Consider the following 24913-nt stretch of genomic DNA (forward strand, 5'->3'; position numbering starts at 1 on the left):
CTCTTGAATTGTGGTGTTGGAGAGGATTCTTGAGAGTCTCCTGAACGGAAAGGAGAACCAATTAGTCAATCCTCAAGGCCACAAACCCTAAATATTCACTGGAAAGATTGATGTTGAAGGTGAAGCCACAATATTTTTGGTCACCTGATGTAAAGAGATGACTCATTGGAAAAGACCCTGAAGCTGGGAAAGATTGAAGGCAGGAAGAGAAGGGATGAGACTGTTGGATAGCATCACCGACTCAATGGACAAGAATTTGCGCAAACTCCAGGAGACAATGAAAGACAGGCAGCCTGGCATGCTGCAGTCTATGGGGTTGCAAAGAGTCAGACAAAACTTAGTGACTAAACAACTACTACTTAAAGATTTTCATGTAGGGAAGAACCTATTCTTTAAAATATGTGAAAAAACACTAGAAATTAGAGAATAAAAAAGTAAAAAACCTTTTTTCCAATCTTTTCTTTCTCTGTGTGCTTTGATTATTTACATTTAATGTGATTAATGACATGGCTGGATTTAAAACTACCATTTTTGTTATTGGATGTTTTCTGTTTAAGTGCTCGTTTTCAATTTACAATACATATCTTTTTAAACAAATATTTATTTTTGCAATATATAACTGTGGCTAACAGTATCTACTTTCAAGTAATAATGTGATAGTGTAAGAAACTTGTGGCTTCTCAGGTGACTCATAGGTAAAGAATCTACCTGTCAATGAATGACGTAAGGGTTCCAACCCTGGTAGGGGAAGATTCACTGAAGGAGAACATGGCAACCCACTCCAGAATTCTTGCCTAGGAAATGCCATGGACAGAGGAGCCTGGTGGGCTGGTCCACGGGGTCGCAAAGAGTTGGATTCAGCTGAGTGACTGAACACGTACACACATACATAAGAACCTTATACAAGTATATTTCCAAAATCCTCCCTCCCATCTTTTGGGTAATTGTTGTTATACCTCTAGCTTTTATATATTTTATATATCCCACATACAATATTACTATTTTTACTTAGACATATAGTTATTTTATAGTGTGATTAAAAATGAGGGAACACATGCCTTTTGTATTTATTTTTACCATTTTTGGAGTCCTGATTTCTTTGTATATATCAGGGGATAGCATACTATAAGCCATGAACCAAAGCTGACCTTCCAGTTTTTCTAAATAAAGTTTTACTGGAATACAGCCATCATCTATGGTGGTTGTGCTACAGAGGCAGAGCTGAATAGTTGTGACAGAGACTGTCTAACCTACAAAGCCTAAAATACATGGTATCTGGCCCTTGACAGAAAAAACTGGTGTAGATCTAAGTATCTGCCCGGTGTCACATTCTCTATGCCTTAAGAACTTTGTTTAACAGTTATTGCAGCATAAGTCTGCCGGGAATTGATTCTCTCAGCTTTTCATGTATCTGTAAAAGGTAAAAGGACTTTACCTTGTCCTCACTGGAAAAAAAAAACAAAAATTCAATGGATATATAATTCTGGGTTGACAGGGTTTATTTTAACACTACAGCGATGTCTTAATCTTCATGCTTGCAATTTTTCTAATGACAAGTCAACTGTAGATTATTTTCATTGCTCTGTACATACATGGTTTTTCTGCCTCTGATTGCCTTTAAGATTTTCTCTTCATTGCTGGTTTTCAGCAGTTGGAATATACTTCTAGAGGTATGTGTCTATGTTGTTTTTTCAAACCCTCTATGATTTTTTTCTCTCTCCATCTCCATCCAAGACTTTAGTCATAGATTGACAACGTTCCACAGATCTTTTATCACTTTTTTCTCTTTGTGTTTCAGTTTGGATTTATGTTAACCATACTCAAATGACAGATTTCTTTTGCAACTGTGTTATCTATTGACAGTTCTGAAGGAATTCTTCATCTCTGATATCATGCCTTTTATTTCCAGCATTTCAATTTGACTGTTACTACCTCTATCTGCTAAAAATTTTCCATTACTTTGTACATGTTATGCACCTTTTCCCATTGGATTCTTTAATATGTTAACCAGAGCTACTGTAAAGCCCTTGTCTGATAGTTCCAACAGCTGAGTCATCTTTAAGTCTTGTTCTATTGATTATTTTACCTCTTGACAGTGTTTTTTTTTTCTTCCTTTTCTTCTTAATGTTCATATCTCATAATTTTGACTGAACACAGAATGTCATATGTAGAAGAGTAGAGACTGAGGTAAATAGCATTTAGGCTTGAAAATGAGTGTGCTTATTCCAGAGCAAGGCCTTTAGTGTGAGAAAAACTAGCCAATCTAATCAGAAGGTTAGCTGGGTGTGACAGCTGTTGCCACGGTTACCTTCAGTTGACCCGAAGTGTCAACTTCCTCCAGCGATTGGCTGCTTCTGCCTAGTACTTGACATATGGCTGGGCTGCTGTAGGATGTTCCTCAGAGTTAGTTTTTCATCCTCAACTTAGAACAGATCCTATAAATGTGTGCTTCAGAGTGGAAGGATCTCTCCATGCTTCTGCCCCTTTTCCAGCAGTAGATTGCTGCTGCTTTTCTATCCTTCATCCTTTCCTGTCTATAAGATCAAAACTCTGCTTTATATCTAAAGTTAACCTTGGGTTGGAATTTTCATCCCTCCCTGATAGGCAGGAGACTTGTACTTAGTATAGTATAGGTTCTTAGGTCTAAGAAGAGATTTTTGTCTTCTCTTGACCACAATGTGTCTTAGCTTATGTCCTTTGGGCAAAAGGCTTTGCTGCCCCACCCAAATCAGCTAAGTACCTAGGATCCAGGGAAGTTACATGCATTTCTTGCCTTGCCCATAATAATAGCTGATCAGCACCCGTAAGCCTGGACCATCAATAGGAATCTTCAGTCTCTTGCACTAACCCCAATCTTTCTTGTGAGTACTCAGTGGAGGTTTGAGGGGGAAAAGTTTGAGAGTAAGTGTGAAGTCCCCTTTTGAACTGTTCTTCTGTCAGATGCCCTCAGTTATTTCAAATTGGTATGGTGCCAGCCCTTGGCCTTCTGCTAACAACGGGGCTTCTGTTGAACTTCTGCAGATTCCTCTTTCCTGCCTGTATTGTGATACTTTATCCTCCTCTGCTTTGCCACGAGCAATACCAGTTCATGCGCACCATTTCTCCTTGAAACTCAGGTCATACGACTGCCATGTAATTTCAGCTCGCTGATGGACTCAAAAAAAGAGTTCTGTACTTTATTAGGTCTTTCCATTTTTTTCTCATCAGCAACAGGGAAAATGGGGGTTTCCCTGGTTGCTCAATGGCAAAGAATCCACCTGCAAACTCAGGAGAAACAGGTTCAATCCCTGATATAGGAAGATCCCACATGCCATGGAGCAACTAAGCTCATGCACCACAACTACTGAGCCTGTGCTCTAAAGCCCACATACCGCAATTACTGCAACTGGCAGGCCCTAGAGCCCATGCTCCTCAACAGGAGAAGCCACAACGAGAAGCCTGTGAGTTGCAACTAGAGAGTAGCTCCCGTTAGGCACAACTAGAGAAAACCTTACACACAGCAAAGAAGATCCAGCACAGCCATAAATAAATAAAATTATTTAAAAAAGAAAAAGTGAAAATGGTATGTACTGCAGCTCTCTGTACCCTAAATAGAAGCTATATATCCTCTAGCTTCATTTTGGATCATTTCCAAGTGTATAAATTCATCAATCTTTTCTTTTTCAGTGAATAATCTGTTGTTAATCTCATCCAGTGTATTTTTCATTTCATATATTATATTTTTACATCTCCAGGATTTTCTTTTTTTTTTTTAACAAGAACTTTTAAGTTTATTCTGAATCAGATTAAACTGTGTTCAACATGGCTCATTTCTTTACAAGTCATAATCTTGAGTATATCCTAAAACAGCTAAACAGTTCTAATGCTTCTTCTTTAATTATACTGGACACAAAGCAGTGTAACTATACAGAAGGCAATGCCGGCATGGTGTACGGGACGTGAAGTGTGGTGAGGGGACCCTGCCCTGGTGACTTGGTGGGCAGGTGAGGAACCCACCCTGTCCCCGCCTGAGCTCTCACTCCATCCCCTTGACATTGAGTCAAACAAACAAAATCTACTCCATAGTTAACTCTGCAATTATTGGGCTGTTTCTAGCATTCACGTTCTAAAGTTAGAAAAACAAAAACCACCAAGAGATCGTACCCGACAGTTAAGACCCTTCTCCCTCTGCAGTGTGGACTTTCTGATGTTTAGGAAGATTGGACTTACTACAGAAGGTTTTCCCACAATCACTACACCAATAGGGCTTTTCCCCAGTATGGATTCTATGGTGCTTATTAAAATTGGGAGCTGTGGTTGAAGGCTTTCCCACACTCCTTGCACTTATATGGCTTCTCTCCAGTATGGAGTCTCTGGTGAGAACTAAGACCCGCGTGTTGACTAAAGCTCTTCCCACACTCATTACACTGATACGGCTTCTCCCCAGTGTGTATTCGGTAGTGGCGAATGAGGCTGCCTTTGCCACTGAAGGCTTTGCCGCAATCTTTACACTGGTAAGGGGCCTCTTCAGTGTGCATTCGCTGGTGCTTAAGGAGGTCTGAGCTCTGACCGAAGGCTTTCCCACACTTACAGTCATAGGGCCAGTCCACCAGGTGTATTCTGTAGTGAAGGGTCAGGTTGGAGCTGTGGCTGAAAGCCTTCCCACATTTGGTGCACACATATGGTTTCTCCCCAGTGTGTGTTCTCTGGTGTTTAGTGAGGTTGGAGCTATTACTAAAGGCCTTCCCACACTTGGCACATATGTAACATCTCTCTCCTGGGGCGGGTTTAGTCACTACTTCTCTACCTTTAGCAGAACCTTTGTCTTGGAGAGGGGTTTTTGTTCCTCTCTCCTTTTCTGGATTTACCCACTGCCTTTCTAACCTGGCCTCACATTTATCGGCGATAATCATGGGAAGTGTATCCCTTCTGAATCCTTCTGCATGAGATTCTTCAGAACTTCCCTCCTTATCTGTTGATTCCTCATTCTGGGTCTTCGACTTACGATCTCGAACCTTCCTCAGCACTGGAGTGAACTTCTCCTCTTCACCAGTCTCTTGGATGTAGAGGGGCCCCCAAGACTCGTATCTGTGACTGGTTTCCACAGACTCTCTAGTTGTGGGCTGCTCAGGGACTCCTCTGCCGTTCCTGAGGGTGACATCTTCTCCCATGACCGTTTCTGCTCATGGGGAGGTGGGGAAGCCTGTGGTGCCGGCTCATCCAGCTCCCGCTCCAGATCCTCCAGGAGAGTGACGACCTCTTCGGCGCTCTCAGGGCAGTGCTCCTGCACCCAGGCCTGGAGCACGATGGTCAGGAACTGCTCGAGCACCAGCAGCTCCAGGATCTGCTCCTTGGTGTGGATCTCAGGCAGCAGCCACTCGCAGCAGAGCACCCGGAGCTGGTTGAGTGCCTCCCAGGGGCCAGGGGTGTCGTGGTACCCAAACTGCCTGAAGCGCTGGCGGAATATCTCCATGGGAAGGCGCTTCCCTTTCTCTTCCTCCTCCTCAATCTTCACAATTATAGGCCCCTGCTCCTGTGGAGGCCTAGGGCCCAGAACTGTGGCCATGTCCAGCACCTTCATCTCGGAGGTACTCCAGAAACATCTGTCACTACAGACAGGATTCCGTGGAGCAGGAATATTGGTTCCTGTGGGTTTCTGGTTCTTGAGAGCTACACGTTAAACCGTGAGTCAGAGCCGCTCGGGCCACTGGGACACCTCAATGCGCACCGAGACTGGCGTAGTCAGCTTCTTTTACTTTTTTATACCACTTGTTTCTACTCTCATCGCATTAGTCTATATTTTTGAATTATGGAACCTATTTACAACAGCTATTTTAATATCTTTGTTTGCTGATGTTCTATTGTTTATACTGATGAGTTTTACTCCTGATTATAGAATTTAGCTTCCTGCTTCTTCTCATGCTTAGCAACTTTTGCTTTGATGTCACACATTTATGAAGTTCACATTTTGGGGTGCTAGATTTTGCTGTATTCCTTTAAACAATGTCAGACTTTGTTCTGGTAAGCAGTTAAGACACAGAATCAGTTTGATTTTTTTTGAGGGCTGCCTTTAAGCTTTGCTAAAGTAGGTCCAGAACAGCCTTTAGCCCAGGACTATTTTAGCCTCACCAACACAATACCCTCCTGAGGATTCTACCCAATGCCGTTTAGTAAGAGACCTTTCCACTTTGGTTGGCTGGAAGAACTAATTCTAGCTTTGTGCGACTTTCAGGAATTATTCCGCCTACTCCTTTCGTGATTCCTTCCTGGCTTCAAGTTAAGTTTCCTCTCACACATGCACAGAACAGTATCTAGCCAAAAACCCCGAGGAACTTCTCTGCAGATCTCAAGCTCTTTGTACTCCTTCATTTTGCCCTGCAAATTGGACCTACCTTGGCTTCCAGAATCCTGTTCTTTGTCTCCTCAATTCAGTAGCACTATTGGATTCTGTCTGATTTCCTCTTCCACCTAATGTGGCCTAGAATCTTCCTCCAGGGAGTAAAATGAGAACAGCAGGACTCACCTTGATTATTTTCCTTCTCTCAGTCACTGCCTATTGTTCAATGTCTGAAAACTAATGGTTTAATGAGAACTACTATGAAATTTTCTGAGCTTTTTATACACTTCTTGGAAATCTTTCACCAGTCCCTCTTCCCAAACCCAAAAAAGGATAAAAAGAAAAAGCATTTATCCCAAGTCTTTCTCGAGCAGAACTATTTTTATAGATCAGGAAGGTAATAACACAGCAAAACTTGATTTCCATTAATAATCAACATTCTGACCAAAGAAACTTACCCAAAGGAGTTCATATGGTAGAAGATAACATAAAAGATTCCAAATTTGTTACAATATTTACATTTTGAATATCCTAAGTTAACTATATCCAGCTCACCTAAACTATACCATAATAGAAATTGGGTTTGATAGACTCTTGGAAAATCTAAACTACTTCTGTTTTTATGACACCGTAAAGAAGTTCTCTAATTTCTAACCTCGGATTTTTTTTCTAAAATACTTTTTTTTTTTTAAACTTTTATTTATTCATTCATTTATTTTTATTAGTTGGAGGCTAATTACTTTACATCATTGCAGTGGTTTTTGCCATACATTGACATGAATCAGCCATGGATTTACATGTGTTCCCAATCCCAAATCCCCATCTTGCCTCCCTCCCCATCCGATCCCTCTGGGTCTTCCCAGTGCACCAGCCCTGAGCACTTGTCTCATGCATCCAACCTGGGCTGGTGATCTGTTTCACCCTTGATAGTATACTTGTTTCAATGCTATTCTCTCAGAACATCCCACCCTTGCCTTCACCCACAGAGTCCAAAAGTCTGTTCTGTACATCTGTGTCTCTTTTTCTGTTTTGCATATAGGGTTATTATTACCATCTTTTAAAATTCCATATATATGCGTTAGTATACTGTATTGGTCTTTATCTTTCTGGCTTACTTCACTCTGTATGATGGGCTCCAGTTTCATCCATCTCATTAGAACTGATTCAAATGAATTCTTTTTAATGGCTGAGTAATATTCCATGGTGTATATGTACCACAGCTTCCTTATCCATTCATCTGCTGATGGGCATCTAGGTTGCTTCCATGTCCTGGCTATTATAAACAGTGCTGCGATGAACATTGGGGTGCACGTGTCTCTTTCAGATCTGGTTTCCTTGGTGTGTATGCCCAGAAGTGGGATTGCTGGGTCATATGGCAATTCTATTTCCAGTCTTTTAAGGAATCTCCACACTGCTCTCCATAGTGGCTGTACTAGTTTGCATTACACCAACAGTGTAAGAGGGTTCCCTTTTCTCCACACCCTCTCTAGCATCTATTGCTTGTAGACTTTTGGATAGCAGTCATCCTGACTGGCGTGTAATGGTACCTCATTGTGATTTTGATTTGCATTTCTCTGATAATGAGTGATGTTGAGCATCTTTTCATGTTTGTTAGCCATCTGTATGTCTTCTTTGGAGAAATGTCTGTTTAGTTCTTTGGCCCATTTTTTGATTGGGTCATTTATTTTTCTGGAATTGAGCTGCAGGAGTTGCTTATATATTTTTGAGATTTAATCCTTTGTCTGTTGCTTCATTTGCGATTATTTTCTCCCATTCTGAGGGTTGTCTTTTCACCTTGTTTATAGTTTCCTTTGTTGTGCAAAAGCTTTTAAGTTTAATTAGGTCCCGTTTGTTTACTTTTGCTTTTACTTCCAATATTCTGGGAGGTGAGTCATAGAGGATCCTGCTGTGATTTATGTCGGAGAGTGTTTTGCCTATGTTCTACTCCAGGAGTTTTATAGTTTCTGGTCTTACATTTAGATCTTTAATCCATCTTGAGTTTATTTTTGTGTATGGTGTTAGAAGGTGTTCTAGCGCGACGGCCGGCTATGGGCCCGACGCTCCAGCGCCATCCATTTTCAGGGCTAGTTGATTCGGCAGGTGAGTTGTTACACACGCCTTAGTGGATTCCAACTTCCATGGCCACCGTCCTGCTTCTAAAATACTTTGAATTCTACCAACTCTGCTATTTAAATCTAGAACAAATTGCTCTAAGAATATGATCTCCTGTACTAACTACACATACTGTTATTCCTAAAAGGTTAAAAAGCTGGCAATTTTCCAGTTCTCATTAGTTCCAAGTTATGGAATACAATGTCCGGTTCTTAGTTTATCCTATATTTTCTTTTGGTGTGTCGACTATTTCTCTAAATTTAGTCTCAGGTATCTTGTTGTACAGGTCTTCAATTCTTTGTCCTATGTATGTACTATGACATATACACACAAACACCACACATACATACACACATGCTCCAGACAGTATACAGGCATTAAATACGTTTGTGAAAACTGCTGTTATTAAACTATATTCTGGACCAGCAAAGTAGCACAGAGGGAGCATGCTGGGTCCATAAACTATATTGTTACAGATTGTTTCTTAAATTCTTAAGCTAAATCATATCTATATTTATTTTGATACATACTTTTCTGAATAGCTCCTTTCCTACATCAGATTACATTCAACAATAAAAAACAGTGATTTTACTGAAATATTTTGAAAACCAATACTAAGTAATGGTAACACTCACATTTAAAATTATTATTTTGAAACAATCCTCTTCTTCTGAGAGATTCCTAAATCCTGGCAACTTGAACTTTGATTTAGGGCTCTAATCCTGGACCTGTCTCATATTAGAAAACTGGTCATATGTTCTAGTTAATCACATTGTTTTAAAGTCCATTTGACATTGTTTTCCTTTTCAACTTTTCCACAAACTTGCATTTTGTTATTTCCCTTAAACAGTCTAAGCTAAATCCTACTGAGAGTTGCTTCACTCGCTAGCCTCTCTAAATGAAATGCTTGTGTGCAACAGCACTCATGCCCCTGCTCAAGCGTTACCTCCTCAGAAGCCTTCCCTGACTACCCTATCTGAAACAGTCCACTCTAACTCTTCTTTCTCTGTTTTTTATTAAGTCATAAGATATGTCTTGTTCTCCCTGAAGAGGTACAATAACTTAGCTGGTAACTGTTACAACTCACATTTTCCCCTTTTCTTAATATAAGTTTAGAAGCTGCTTTAATTTACATTGCTAGTTTATCCACACTTTATTATTTCTCAAATATATTTTGCAGCATCATATTTGCTATAATTGAAATTTAAAATTTCTTTGCATTTTCTGTTCCTCTGATGTCTCTATAACTTTATAAAGTATGTCTAAGGATTTATGAGATCTTCATGTTTTAAAAACAATTTTTTACTGTCTGTTTTTCAGGCAATACAAGTATCTAACTATTTCAAGGAAGAGTTTCTCAATCTGAATAAACCACGTTTTTTCCTAGTATAAAATGCTTTAAAATATTCTGAATGAACAATTACAGCAGTTAAGTAGAATGAATGGAAAACAAATCATTCATGGATCAGAAATAACTGTTTAATAAGATGTAAGTTTAGAGTTTCTAATAGATATATTAAGATCAAGGAAGAAGTATAAAACAGCTCCTAAAAGGCTGGGTAACTATCATATTGATGTTAAACAAATACTATGCTCCATGGAATTCAGCTTTCTAGCAGCAAATAATAAGCTTAATAAGTAAATATACAGTTAAATTCTTAGTACTGAGAATAGATGTGATCCAGGAACCATAGGATTTATTCCATATTCACTTCTTCAACTTTTCTGGATTACATTCAGCCTACGTCTATTTTAGGAACTGCTTTGGAAGGTCCTTATGTTTTATGCAAGGAACTGCTATTTTCCCAGATGAATAGAATATCCATTCTCTGACTCCAAGTTTCCATGACAATAAAAACAAAACATTCATCAGCACCAACTTGGTATTTGATGGCAAATGCAGCTGCAGCTTATAACAGTTCAATCTTTATCCCAACTCTTCTGTAGAACAGAGACACTATATTTCTCCAAAGGAACTGAATTGTTTTCACAGTGATTTTCCCCCTACCACTAGAGCTAAACACTAACAACCAAATGTGCTACACAATCTCCAGTCTTAAAATCAGCCACCCTTCTCAAACACATGCCAATACAATGAAAAGTTTCTGAATTTTGCTAACAGCACATTTGATTTGTGAATTCTGAAAGATTAGTTGGTTTACATATTACAGATTTAGAGGAACATAGAAGTTTAAGCTTTCACTGGGAGAGACAGTCACAGTAAACAAAAAGCTGTTAAATTCAATCACATTATGGTAAAACAGTGCCCCCTTGTGTCTTGGTGTTTCTACCTTGTCTAAATCCAACATTCATTTCCCTACAGTTCTATGGTATGGGTTTATATAATTTTTATATCCCAGAAATAAAATGGACTTAATAACTAGCAGTTCTACTAAGACAAAAATTCTAATTGATTACAAATATATTGGCTATTCAATACCAGTGATTTTAACATTATAATCTGCAGTATGAAGAAAATGTAATGACTTCAGACTGATTCAGTAGTTATTTTTATTTTAAATTTCATATTTAATTTACTGTTAGAGAGGCTGATGAAGTTTTTAAAATGAAAAGAAAAACTCACCCCCATTAGTTACATTTTCCTCTGGTAATGGTTCTCCTATGTACCACTTTATACTAGCATCAGTTACCTTCATTATTATGTTGGGACAACTAGTGAGTTCCAAGCTTTACTCAGGTATCAAACAGTTTTGACTAAATGGAGGAAATACGCAATTTTATAAAGTATCTGTAATGACAATGTGAGCAATTCTTATACACTTTAGAAATGCAGCATATAGAAAAACATCCATGTTTCATCTTTAATGCACTCAAAATGTAATACGCACACTAGAAGCTTGGGCGAGAAGTTTATTAAGAAATCAAACCTCAGGTCCCATCGTGGATGATCTGAATCTGAACTTGCGCTTTAGTGAGATCTCCAAATTTAACACTTGACACAGCTCTGAATTCTCTGCCCTCCTACCCCCAACTACTACGGGAGGGGAGTGAGAGAAGAGGGAAATTGACTGACTGTTTAGGTATGGGAGATAGCTTTTAAGACCAGGTGGATTCTAAGGGAGGAAAAGAACCAGAAATAGCTTTGGGAAGGCAATCCTGAATATATAACCCAAGCCAGGTTCCCTGCTTTACCGAACTGATCCCTACCTACAACTCTGTTTTTCCACTTTCTCAATTACCCAAAAAACCAAACAACTAAAACTCTGCCAATTAAGAGTTTAATTTGGCCAATAAGAGCTTATAAAAGTGCAAATAATCAGGTTAGAATAAAGTCCATCACTCAATATCAATGATGCCTAGTAATTTTTTACATATCACAATCTACATTTACCATACATTATCTCATTTGACACTCACCACAGCTCCAACAAGCAAGTGCTACTACTCCCATTTTATAAATAATGTGACTAAGAATCACTGACATCAGCTAAATTACCTAAAGGTCACACAACTAGTGAAAAGTGATCAGACTGCTAAAATACAGGTCCTGAATCCAAACCTTACGCTCTTTGAATTGTACCATGCTACCACTACTCATTAATAGGAATGAGTTTCTTTATGGGTTTCCCTCGTAGCTCAGTTGGTAAAGAAACTGCCTGCAGTGCAGGAGACCTGGGTTTGATTCTTGGGTCGGGAAGATCCCCTGGAGAAGGAAATGGCAACCCACTCCAGTATTCTCGCCTGGAGAATCCCATGGACAAAGGAGTCTGGTAGGCTACAGCACATGGGGTCGCAAGAATTGGACACAACTTAGCGACTAAACCACCACCACCTCTTAATAGTAGCTGAGGTCAGTACATTGGGATCTGGTAAAACACTGGAGAAAAAAGACAATTCTAGACAGCACTCTGGGGAAGACTCTCACAACTGAAGACTAAAGTTGTTGTTCGGTTGCTAAGTCATGTCCCACTCTTTGCAACACCATGGACTGTAGCACGCCAAGCTTCCCTGTCCTGAGAAAGACATATTCCAGAGTTTGCTCAAACTCATGTCTATTGAGTTGGTGCTATCTAATCATCTCGTCTGCCACCCCTTTCTCCTCCTGCCCTCAATCTTTCCCACCATTAGGGTCTTTTCCAGTGAGTCAGTTCCTCGCATCAGGTGGCCAAAGTATTGGAGCTTTAGCATCAATCTGTACAGTGAAAATTGAAGGTTTGTTTTCTTTAGGACTGACTGGTTTGATCTCTCTGCAGTCCACAGGACTCTCAAGAATCTTCTCCAGCACGTCAAAAGCATCAAGTCTTCAGCCCTCAGCCTTCTTTATGGTCCAGCTCTCACATGCGTACATGACTACTAGAAAAACCATAGCTTTGACTATGTAAGACTTTTGTTGGGAAGATGATATCTCTGTTTTTGCATACACTGTCCAGATCTGTCATGGTTTGCCTTCCAAGGAGCAAGTGTCTTTTAATTTCATGGCTGGAGTCACCATCCACAGTGATTTTGTAGCCCCTCAAAATAAAATCTGTCACTGCTCCACTTTTCACCTTCTGATTGCCATGAAGTGATGGAACTGGATGCGAGGATCTTAGTTTTTTGCATGCTGCGTTTCAAGCCAGCTTTTTCACTCTCCTCTTTCACCCTCATCAAGAGGCTCTTTAGTTCCTCTTCACCTTCTGCCCTTAAGAGTGGTATCATCTGCATATCTAAGGCTGTTGATATTTTCCCAGGAAATCTTGATTCCAGCTGGTGATTCATCCAGCCCAGGGTTTCCCATGAGGTATTCCATATAGAATTTAAATAAGCAGGGCGATATAATATATATACAGCCTTGTCACACTCTTTTTTCTATTTGGAACCAGTCAGTTATTCCATGTTCAGTTCTAACTGTTGCTTCTCGACCAGAATTTGATCTTACTAGTATTAAGTATCATCTGTTTATTTTTCTGTTCATTTTAAGAGTGAACAAATTCCAAATTCTTTAAGATGTGCCTCATATCCATCACTTTCTTTCCACCCTCCTCAAGCACTACCATCTCATTTCAGGCTTCTGCAGATGAACAACTAAGCAACTGACACCAACAACTCCCAACTGATACTTCTGCTTTTGTCTCTCTTTGCTCTCATCTATCTACACATTGTTGATAAACTCATATTTCAAGAGCACTTTCATCATGACATCCCAATATATGGAATACAAAATCCATTTCTAAAAATTTTGACATTCCAAGTTCTCCACATTCCAATCTAAACTTTTTTGTTGTTTTAATTTTGGAGAAAGTCCAAAGCTTACAAAAAGCTGCAAGTCCAGTAAAAGGAATTTTTCTCCCCTTGAACCATTCTGACAATAAGTCACACACATGCTGCCCCACCATCCCCTAATACTATAGGATGTCCTACTGTGTACTGTGCAAGTAGCCACAATACAACCATCAAAATAATGAAATTAATATTTATACACAGACATGAAATAACAGACTGGTTCCAAATTGGGAAAGGAGTATGTCAAGGCTGTATACTGTCACCCAGCTTATTTAATTTATATGCAGAGTACATCACAAGAAACGCTGGGCTGGAGGAAGCACAGGATGGAATCAAGATTGCTGGGAGAAACATCAATAACCTCAGAAATGCAGATGACACCATCCTTATGGCAGAAAGTGAAGAAGAACTAAAGAGCCTCTTGATGAAAGTGAAAGAGGAGTATGAAAAAGTTCACTTAAAACTCAACATTCAGGAAACTAAGATGATGGCATCGAGTCCCATCACTTCATGGCGAACAGATGGGGAAACAATGGCAACAGTGAAAGACTTTATTTCTGGGGGCTTCAAAATCACTGCAGATGGTGACTGCAGCCATGAAATTAAAAGACGCTTACTTCTTGGAAGAAAAGCTATGACCAACCTGACCAACCTAGACAGCATATTAAAAAGCAGAGACATTACTTTGTCAAAAAAGGTCCGTCTAGTCAAGGCTATGGTTTTTCCAGTAGTCATGTGTGTATGTGAGAGTTGGACTATAAGGAAAGCTGAGTGCCGCCGAAGAATTGATGCTTTTGAACTGTGGTGTTGGAGAAGACTCTTGAGAGTCCCTTGGACTGCAAGGAGATCCAACCAGGCCATTCTAAAGGAGATCGGTCCTGGGTGTTCATTGGAAGGACTGATGTTGAAGTTGAAACTCCAATACTTTGGCCACCTGATGCAAAGAGCTGACTCATTTGAAAAGACCCTGATATTGGGAAGAATTGAGGGCAGGAGGAGAAGGGGACGACAGAGGATGAGATGGTTGGATGGCATCATCAACTCAATGGACATGAGTTTGAGTATGCTCAGGGAGTTGGTGATGGAAGCCTGGCTTGCTACAGTACATGGGGTCGCAAAGAGTCAAATACGACTGAGCGACTGAACTGAACTGAAAGATCTGAGTAACACCTTAGCAAAAGGATCAAGTTCAGAATCATGACTGCCTTTATTTGTCTTAGCTGTCTTAACTTTCACTTTTATGTTCCTGATATTACAGGCCAGAATGCCCCTCATTCTGAATTAGTTTTGCCTGATGTTTCCTCAAGATAAGATTCATTTTTGTCAGGAATACCACAGATGTGATGCTGTGTTCTTCCCAATGCATCTAGTTAAGGTGAAATTTGAATTGAACTATCCTGTTACTGATCTTTATTTTGTTTCATTAAGGTGGTGTCTACTAAGGTTTCTCAACTAAAAATCTACTTTTTCCCATTGCAATTAATAAGTTTTTGTGGGCTAGCAACCCACTCCAGCATCCCTGCCTGGAAAATCTCATGGGCAGAGGAGCCTGGTGGGCTACAGTACATGGGGTTGCAAAGAGTCAGGCATGATTGAGCGACTAACACTTACTTACTTAAAAATTATGTAAAAATGGTGTTCTTTGCAAAGCCTTCAAGTTTTTGTATCAGCACAAACTTATGGTTTTCAATTTTATTCAATGACTTATAATTCATTACTATCATTATTTATTTTGTTGTTCAAAATGTCCAGGTTTGGCCAGAGGGTGCTCTTGCAGCTGGCTTCTGTACCCCTCTCCAAGTCCCCATCGTTCCTTCCAGCACAACAAGACGCTCCAGGCTCATCCTGTGCTCTCCCTGCTCTATCCCTATGATCAGATGTTTCTCTGAGAAGCCCTGGTTTCTTTGATCGAGAACAGCATCCTGAAACCAAGTTTTAGACACATGGGATACTCATTGCTTCCAGGGTTTTGCTACTTCTAGACTAAGTGGAGAGAGCTGAGGGAATATATTTATACACACACACACACACACACATATACACAACACATATTTCTATTTTTCTACCTCTTACGACACATATTGAAAGTTATATGAGCTCACACCGACATCTCCAAATCCGATCTAATACCCGTATTTAATCAATTTCCAGTTGCTGCTGCAGCATCCTCTACCCTTTTGTATGAATGCCCTCCTGCACATGTAAGTTCTTACCATTCTTCCTCTTTTTTGCCGTGATCTCTGGCTTCCAAAGTGGCCACTGCCCACAACCAAGCAGGGTCATGCCTGTGTCCTCCCTCTTTCAAGGTGTTAAATACCCCAACTACTCTCCTCGTTTTTGCCTCTTTCCTTTATGATTTTCAACCAAGAGTTTCTAAATCTTTTATTGCAACCTACCAATCTTCTTATTCCAATGTAGATGTATCTATGTTGATTAATTTCTGATACTTAAATGTATAATTATATGTCCCATGTAGTATAAGAAGAAAGGTGGTTCTTTCCTGGGTTGTAAATATTTCAGATAAATAAACTGTGCTTCTAATGAAACAACTATTAAATAAATGACAGTCTCTAAGAAACAGGAGTGAGATGGGTAGCTAATCCCTGCCTTTACCACTTTAGGTGAAGAGTGTTCTCTTTTCTCTACATCCAGAGAAAACAAAGCAATTTCTCAGTTCACAGTAAAAAAAAAAAAACACAACAAAACAAAACTGCAAGCAATCTGAAACTTGTCCACAGCAGTCACTGGGACAGTAAAGACATCTGAAATCACGGGATTTCAGTGGAGAAGAATTTGTGGAGTAAAAGAGGTGATTTTTTTTTTTTAATGTATATTTTGTGCTAGTCACTCAGTCATGTCCCACTCTTTAAGACTCCATGGACTACAGCCCACCAGGCTCCTCTGTCCATGGAATTCTCCAGGCAAGAATACTGGAGTGGGTAGCCATTTCCTTTTCCAGGGAATCTTCCTGACCCAGGAATGTCTCCTGCATTGCAGGCACACTCTTTACAGTCTGAGACACCAGGAAATCCCATAGAAAAGGTGAACATTTGCTTTAAATATCTGAAGGGCTGCCACAGTTTGTGTGATCTCAAGAACGTATCTAAGGCCCAAATAAAAATTCCAGGGAGACAGACTTTGTTTTTTAGTCATGTCATAAACCAGTCAGTTCTTTCTATTAGATATCCAAAGATTAGAGAGCTACCTCAGGGGAGAGTAAGTACTACATTATTGAAGGCAGTCAGCACACAGGCTGAACAACACCTTGATGTCTATGTAAGGCACACAGAAGAGTAAAAGGAGAGTCCTGGACTTGGAGTCAGAAGACACAACATGCTGGTTAAAAGCACAAGGGAGTCAAACAGACTTGGGTTTTCAATGTCAGGTGTTAATCCTGGGCAACTTAATTACATCAGTTTTCTTACGTGTAAAATGAAAACAATCATGTTTATCAAAAAGAAATGTTGTGTGAACTCAGTACACTAATATACACAAAAGGCTTAAGTTAGTATGTCAAAAATGAATGCTTAACAAATGTTTTCTTTTATAATTAGGTATACTTTGTAGTCAACGAACCCTAAGTTATGGAAGGCTTTATGACTAGGCATTAACTCTATGAACGCAGCGACTTTATCAGTCTTGTTACTTTTGTTTCCCCAGTCTTTAGCACAATGCCTGGCATTGTGCACCTGATCTATAAATATTTGTTGAATAAAAGGAGATTAAAATACTAATGGATTGTCGGATAAAGAACCTTTGAAAGTTCCTTCCAATGCTGATACTCTATGACCCAGCAATGTGATATTAGTAAAAGAATATCCTTACATTAATATCTATAATCCTTGGCAACCCTCTCTTTTGTCTCTCTAGAATGATCAATAAAAAATTCAATGAATACCATTTATCAACCAAACACGTTTACCTACAACCTAGTTGATCAAAGAAGACAAACATATGGCAAAATATGTTTAACACTGGACTATATGCTTCATGAAACAGGGTCACAAAGTTTTGCTCACTTCTGTTTTTTCACAGGACTTAGCACTGTTGATTGAATTAATTTCAAAAAAGGAATTGTAAAAGAAAGCTGGGTAGATGAGGCCTGTTACATAATGTATCAGAGAACAGGTAGAAAAGAACTGGGAAGAGTAGAAAAGAAGAGGGGGTGAGAGGAGGAAACCGATGTATGTATAAGGGAGACTCGTGAAACCAATTACAAAAGAGGAAATAAACTGTGTCTAAGTGGCTTTGCCTATTTAAAAGAAAGACGAAATGCTAGGATCTAATGAAAAAGAGCACTGCATATACTCAACAAACATCCACTGAGGACTCAATAAATATATCTCAGGCACTGGGTTCTCTCTAATGTCTGTGTTTAGGGAGAAAATGATGAATAATTTTATGTGAATCAGATGTATCAACAACACGTGTATCTGAAAATCATTCAAAACACTCATACTTTTGGAACAAGCAATTTCTTAATATTAAAATTTTATGCTAAGGAAATAACCAAGTTAGGACAAAATTTTACAAATAAAAGATGTTCAATACAAAATTGTTATGAACAATTTAAATGGTTCCAAAGAGTGAGAAGTGGAGAAAGTTATACCACATGATATACTACATAGTAGATTATCAGAGAATCCTTCAAAATCATGTTTATGGGAAGTGCTTATCATATAATATTAAGTGAAAAAGCCCAATACAAGATTGAATTAGCTAAATTCTCCTCTCTGAAAAAGTATGCAAGGAAAAAGACTAGAAAGAAATAAATTGGATAAATAAACTCTCCAGATTAACCAATGCCCTTATACTCTCTCTAGAATACATAGTGATTGATCTCTACAGCATACTGAATGTCATGGTTGACAGGCTGTTCTCTTAATACCCTCACGTTTCTACTCGAACCAGTTGAATTTTATGCTTACCAAGAGCTAGTTTTAAGTCTTCTCCAAAATTCTCCAAGCCAGGCTTCAGCAATACGTGAACCGTGAACTTCCAAATGTTCAAGCTGGTTTTAGAAAAGGCAGAGGAACCAGAGATCAAATTGCCAACATCCGCTGGATCATTGAAAAAGCAAGAGAATTCCAGAAAAACATGTTTCTGCTTTAATGACTATGTCAAAGCCTTTGACTGTGTGGATCACAATACACTGTGGAAAATTCTGAAAGAGATGGGAATACCAGACCACCTGACCTGCCTCTTGAGAAACCTGTATGCAGGTCAGGAAGCAACTGTTAGAACTGGACATGGAACAACAGACTGGTTCCAAATAGGAAAAGGAGTACGTCAAGGCTGTATGTTGTCACCCTGCTTATTTAACTTATGCAGAGTACATCATGAGAAACACTGGGCTGGAGGAAGCACAAGCTGGAATCAAGATTGTTGGGAGAAATATCAATAACCTCACATATGCAGATGACACCACCCTTATGGCAGAAAGTGAAGACGAACTAAAGAGTGTCTTGATGAAAGTGAAAGAGCAGAGTGAAAAACTTGGCTTAAAGCTTAACATTCAGAAAACTAAGATCATGGCATCCAGTCCCGTTACTTCATGGCAAATAGATGGGGAAACAGTGGCTGACTTTATTTTTGGGGGCTCCAAAATCACTGCAGATGGTGATTGCAGCCATGAAACTAAAAGATGCTTACTCCTCAGAAGGAAAGTTATGACCAACCTGGATAGCATATTTAAAAGCAGAGACATTACTTTGTCAACAAAGGTCCGTCTAGTCAAGGCTATGGTTTTTCCAGTAGTCATGTATGTATGTGAGAGTTGGACTATAAGGAAAGCTGAGCGCCGAAGAATTGATGCTTTTGAACTGTGGTGTTGGAGAAGACTCTTGAGAGTCCCTTGGACTGCAAGGAGATCCAACCAGGCCATTCTAAAGGAGATCGGTCCTGGGTGTTCATTGGAAGGACTGATGTTGAAGTTGAAACTCCAATACTTTGGCCACCTGATGCAAAGAGCTGACTCATTTGAAAAGACCCTGATATTGGGAAGAATTGAGGGCAGGAGGAGAAGGGGACGACAGAGGATGAGACGGTTGGATGGCATCACCGACTCAATGGACATGGGTTTCAGTGTACTCCAAGAGTTGGTGATGGACAGGGAGGCCTGGCATGCTGCAGTTCACAGAGTCGCAGAGTCGGACACGACTGAGTGATTGAACTGAACTGAAACTTTTTTTATTAGAATCGTACTTTTTTGGAGAAGGAAATGGAAACCCATTCCAGTATTCTTGCCTGGAGAATCCCAAGGACGGAGGAGCCTGGTGAGCTGCCATCTATGGGGTCGAACAGAGTCGGATGACTGAAGCGACTTAGCTGTAGCAGCAGCAGTGCCACAAAGTGAAAATATAGGTCACTAATTACAAACCACCAAAGGGTTCCATTTCCACTTAAACCAAGGTCATACATGTTATGTCTGAACTTTTTTTATTTTTGTCTTCATTCATATCTTGGTAGTTTTCCTTGCTTTCCAATAAAGTTTTTCTATGAGGACTATTATAAAAAAAATAAAATAAAGTAAAATCGTACTTTTCATTGTAATTCTATAACTAGATGAAATCTATAAACTGACAAAATGAAAATGCAAAAAGAAAGGTAGTTATTTCTGTCAAAATGTGGTCAATGTGTGAGGAGGTTCGATGTGTGAGGAAGCTGCCCCTAAATCATCATCCAATGATTTCCAGTAGCGAGACAGCTGCAAAAGATGGGAGTGATGACCAAATCCATAAAAATCTAAAGGAATACACACAACTGCTCTAAAAATATTTGATTTTTACCATAACTTTGTACATTATTTTTCCTGCTAAAAGTATATTCACAATTCACCCCCTGTGATTTTCATTTGGTGAACTACAGGAGGGTTTTAAACAAGAAAAGTAATCTAAAACCCAATCAAATTGTCCCATCCATTAAAGACAGACCTTGTTATTACTTCAGAAAACTGGTGACTGAATATACATTGATATAGTTTATCCCTGTTTCATTAAAATGCTTGTGTGTTTTCACTTGTGGTAAAACATATACAACATAATATTTATCATCTTAACAATTTTAAGTGTACAGTTGAGTAGTGTTAAGTATATTTACACTGTACAACCATTATCCAAATTCTTTTCATTTTATAAAACTAAAATTCCATAACCATTAAGTAATTCTCCATTCTTTCCTACTCTCAGCCCCTAGTAACAATCATTCTATTTTCTATCTCTCTGAATTTCACTACTCAAGATACATCATATAAGTGGAATTACACAGTAGTTTGTCTTTTTGTCTTTTAACTTCACTTAGCATAATGTCTCCAAGGTTCATCAATGGGCATGTGTCAGAATTTCTTTTCTTTTTGAGGCTGGATAATGTACCATTGTATGTTTATATCACATTTTGTAATCTGCTGATGGGGACATGAATTGCTTCCACCTTGTGACTATTTTGACTAATACATCTATGAACATGGGTGTACAAATATCTGAGATTCTTTTAATTTCGGAGGAGTGTATATCAAGAAGTGGGGCTACTGGCTTGTTTTTAATTTTTTGAGAAATAAATTTTTAGTTAAAAAGAATAACTTTCAAATTCCTATGGGAAAGAAAATTTCTACTATACTCCAAGTGTTAATGTTAACACTGAATGAATGATGGGATTATGAGTGAATGAAGTTTACTGTCTTCCTTTTAGCTTATTATAATTTCCAAATTTTCTAAAGTGAGCATTGTTACGGTACTCATCTAACTCTCAAGGTGATGGTATAAGGAGGGGGAGCTTTGGGAGGTGATTAGGTCATGACAGCAGAGTTCTCATAAATGAGATCAGTGCCCTTATAAAGAGGCTTGACATGTGAGGATACAATGAGAAGTCTGTAACCCAGAAGTGGGCCCTCATAGACCAAACTGGGACTTTCATGTCCCAGCCTCTGCAGCTGGGAGAAACAAATGTTTGTTGTTCACAAGGCACCTACTCTGTGGTAATTTGTTACAGCAGCTCAAGTGGACTAAGACAGTAAGTGTACCTTTCTCTATGAGTATGGCCAAAGCTGTAACTTACTTCTTTAGAATCTACTTTTCAGTCACTACTAACACCCTAAAACTATGTGGGGGCATATTAAAGACAGACAGTTGCAATCATGTTACACTTATTAAGATTTCAAAAAACATCCATATGATAGAACATGAGGCCTTTACTTTTGAAATTTAGTGCATGTAATTAACTAAAACCCATAAATGGTTTATCAAAGATCATCATTTCATGTGGTACATAAGAATAAGAAATCTGAGAGCAGAAAGGAAGTAAATACCAAAGGAAAGAGAATACCAAAACAAGAGAAAAAACTACTGGGAGAGAGGGATAGCTAGAGAGCAATGGGGAGAGGAGAGAAATAGAAAGACATTAAAATGTGGAGAAAGAAACTAATTTGAGTTTGGGTGATCAAAACACAATCTAAGCTAAAGGACCTCTCAAGGTCTTTTCAAAAATTATAACTTAAATTTGAACTCAGGCTTTCAATTAAAATGAGTTAAATGACTTCAGCTATGAGTTAATACAATCATAAATTCACTTACTCAAAACTTCAGAATTTCAGAAATATTAGAATACTCTAAATAGAAAACTTTGATCATTTAATAATGGAACAATTCTTAGTAATGTAATATATCAACTGGTAATGTGCACCTGAAAAAGAAACTATTTTAACAACTTACAATTTGTTTATGTATAGAGGCACATTTCATTTTACTGTGCTTTACTTTATTGCACTTTGTAGATATTGTACTTTTTTTACAAATCGAAGGTTTGCTACGATGCTGTGTTGAGCAAGTCTAAGGGCACCATTTTTCCAACACCATTTGCTCACTTCATGTCTCTATGCCGCATTTTGGTAATTCTTGCAATATTTCAAACTTTTTCATTATTATTCTATTTGTTAGGGTGATCTGTGAACTTTGATGCTACTCACTGTGATTGTTACAGGGCACCATGAACTGTGCCCATGTAAGACAACATCTATAAACATTATGCGTTTATTGACCTGCCATTCTCCATCTCTCTCCTTCTCCTTGGGCCTTCCTACTCCCTACCTCCTGAGACACAAAAATGCTGAAATTAGGCCAATTGATAAGTCTACAATGGCTTCTAAGTGTTCAAGTGAATGAAAGAGCTGCAAGTCTCTCACTTTAAATCAAAAGCTAGAAATGATTTAACCTGTGATGAAGGTATGCTAAAAGCTGAGATAGGTTGAAAGGTAGGCCTCTTGTGCCAAACAGTTAGCCAAGTTCTGAAAGCAAAAGAAAAGTTCTTGAAGAAAATTAAAAGTGCTACTCCAGTGAACACACAAATGATAAGCTAAATAGCCTTACTGCTGATATGGAGAAAGTTTTAATGGCCTGGGGAGAAGATCAAACCAGCCACAATATTCCCTTAAGCCAAAGCCAAATCCAGAGCAAGGCTCTAACTATCTTCACCTGTATGAAGGTTGGGATAGAGAGAGGTAAAGAAGCTCCAGAAGAAAAGTCTGAAGCTACTAGCAGAGGCTGGATCATGAGGTTTCAGGAAGTGCTGATGTAAAAGCTGTAGCAAGTTATCCAGAAGATCATTAATAAAGATAAACTACACTAAATGGATTTTCAATGTAGCGCTTTCACGGCTAGAGAGAAGTCAATGGCTAGTTTCAAAGCTTTGCAGGACAGCCTGACCCTTTTATCAGGGGTTAATGTAGTTGGCAATTTGAAGCTTAAGTCAGTGGTCACTGAGCAGTTGCCCAATCCTAGGACACTTAAGAATTTATACTGCCTATACTCTATGTGCTCCCTTGGTACTCTACAAACAGAACAACAAAGCCTGGATAAGCCCACTGCTGAGACCTGCTGCTCAGAAAATAATTCCTTTCAAAGTATTACTGCTCATTGACAACGTACCCACGGTCATCCAAGAGTTTTAATGGAGATATACAAGATTCACATCATATACAAGTTTAACGGAGATATACATGCCTGCTAATAACACAACATCCATTCTGCAATTCATGGATCAAGGAGAAAATTGGACTTCTGAGTCTTCTTTAAGAAATACATTTTTATAAGATTACAGTTGCCATATATAGTGATTTAGCTGCTGGATCTAGGCAAAGTAAATTGAAAACTTTCTGGAAAGGATTAAAAACAATTGTGATTCATAGGAAGAGGTCAAAATATGAACAAAAACAAGAGTTTGGAAAAAGTTGATTCCAACATTCATGGATGACTTAGAAGAATTAAAGACTTCCGTGGATGAAGTAACTCAGAGATGGCAGAAAAAGCAAGAGAACGAGAATTACAAGCGGAGCCTGAAGATGCATCTGAATTGCTACAATTTCATGGAGGAAAAAAACTTCAATGGATGATCAAAAAAGTGGTTTCTTGAAATGGAACCTATTCCTGGTGAAGATGCTGTGAAAGAGTGCTGAAATGACAACAAGGAGATTTAGAATAATCTTAGTTGAAAAAGCAGCAGCAGAGTTTTAGAGGACTGACTCCAAAGTTGAAAGAAGTTCTACTGTGGGTAAAATACTATCAAACAGCACTGGATGTGACAGAGATTGTTCATGAGAGGAAGAGTCAAACAAAGCAACAAACTTCACTGCTATTTTAACAATTTGCCACAGCCACCCAACCTTCAGCAACTACCACCCTGGATCAGTAAGCAGACATCAAGACTGAGGTAATGCTTTCTACCAGGAGAAAGATTATAACTAGCTGAAAGGTCAGATAATAATTAGCATTTTAAAGGAGTACAGTATTTCTAATTATGGTATGTACATCTTTAAAAACAGACATAACAATGTTGTACACCTAATGGACAGTGAAAAAGTAACTTTTATATGCACAAGCAAACTGAAAAATTCATGTCACCTGCTTTGCTGTAGTGGTCTGGAACCAAATGGACTGGAACCAAAACCACAGGATCTCCAAGATATGACTACAGCAACAATACTTTGTCACCTGCTTTTATCTTTTAATCTAATTAAGTGTGATTAGGTCTCTTCTAATCCCAACTCTTTTTGCCTATATCCATGTTTCAATCCTAATGAATTCCTTTGATGATGTCATTTCTGAAATAAACCTTTTTCTTTTCTCTTAGAACTAACTGCTAGAGTGGCTTAAAAAGGTGATGCACAAGATTAACACCCATAAAAGCTGTATCATTTGGGGATGTTTTAGATACAAAATAGATTTGGTTATTTGTATTGTACAGTTACCTGAACCTCCACTGGAGGCAGCAAAC

The 24913-nt window shown here is 38.8% G+C and overlaps 2 protein-coding genes across 7 annotated transcripts in view; both read right to left on the reverse strand.

Annotated features, from left to right (window-relative positions):
- TCF12 (transcription factor 12) overlaps nucleotides 1-24913 on the reverse strand; it is a 390369-nt gene that overhangs the window by 135437 nt on the left and 230019 nt on the right. The gene's annotated exons all lie outside the window — the stretch shown is intronic.
- Nucleotides 475-17585, reverse strand: LOC139035631 (zinc finger and SCAN domain-containing protein 21-like). The gene is given in 3 exon segments (XM_070469235.1): nucleotides 475-4285; nucleotides 4287-5081; nucleotides 5084-17585. Coding segments are annotated over 3 exon segments (1407 nt in total). The 5' UTR covers nucleotides 5561-17585; the 3' UTR covers nucleotides 475-4150.

This window comes from Odocoileus virginianus, chromosome 6, assembly GCF_023699985.2.
Source record: "Odocoileus virginianus isolate 20LAN1187 ecotype Illinois chromosome 6, Ovbor_1.2, whole genome shotgun sequence".
Classification (NCBI taxonomy): domain Eukaryota; kingdom Metazoa; phylum Chordata; class Mammalia; order Artiodactyla; family Cervidae; genus Odocoileus; species Odocoileus virginianus.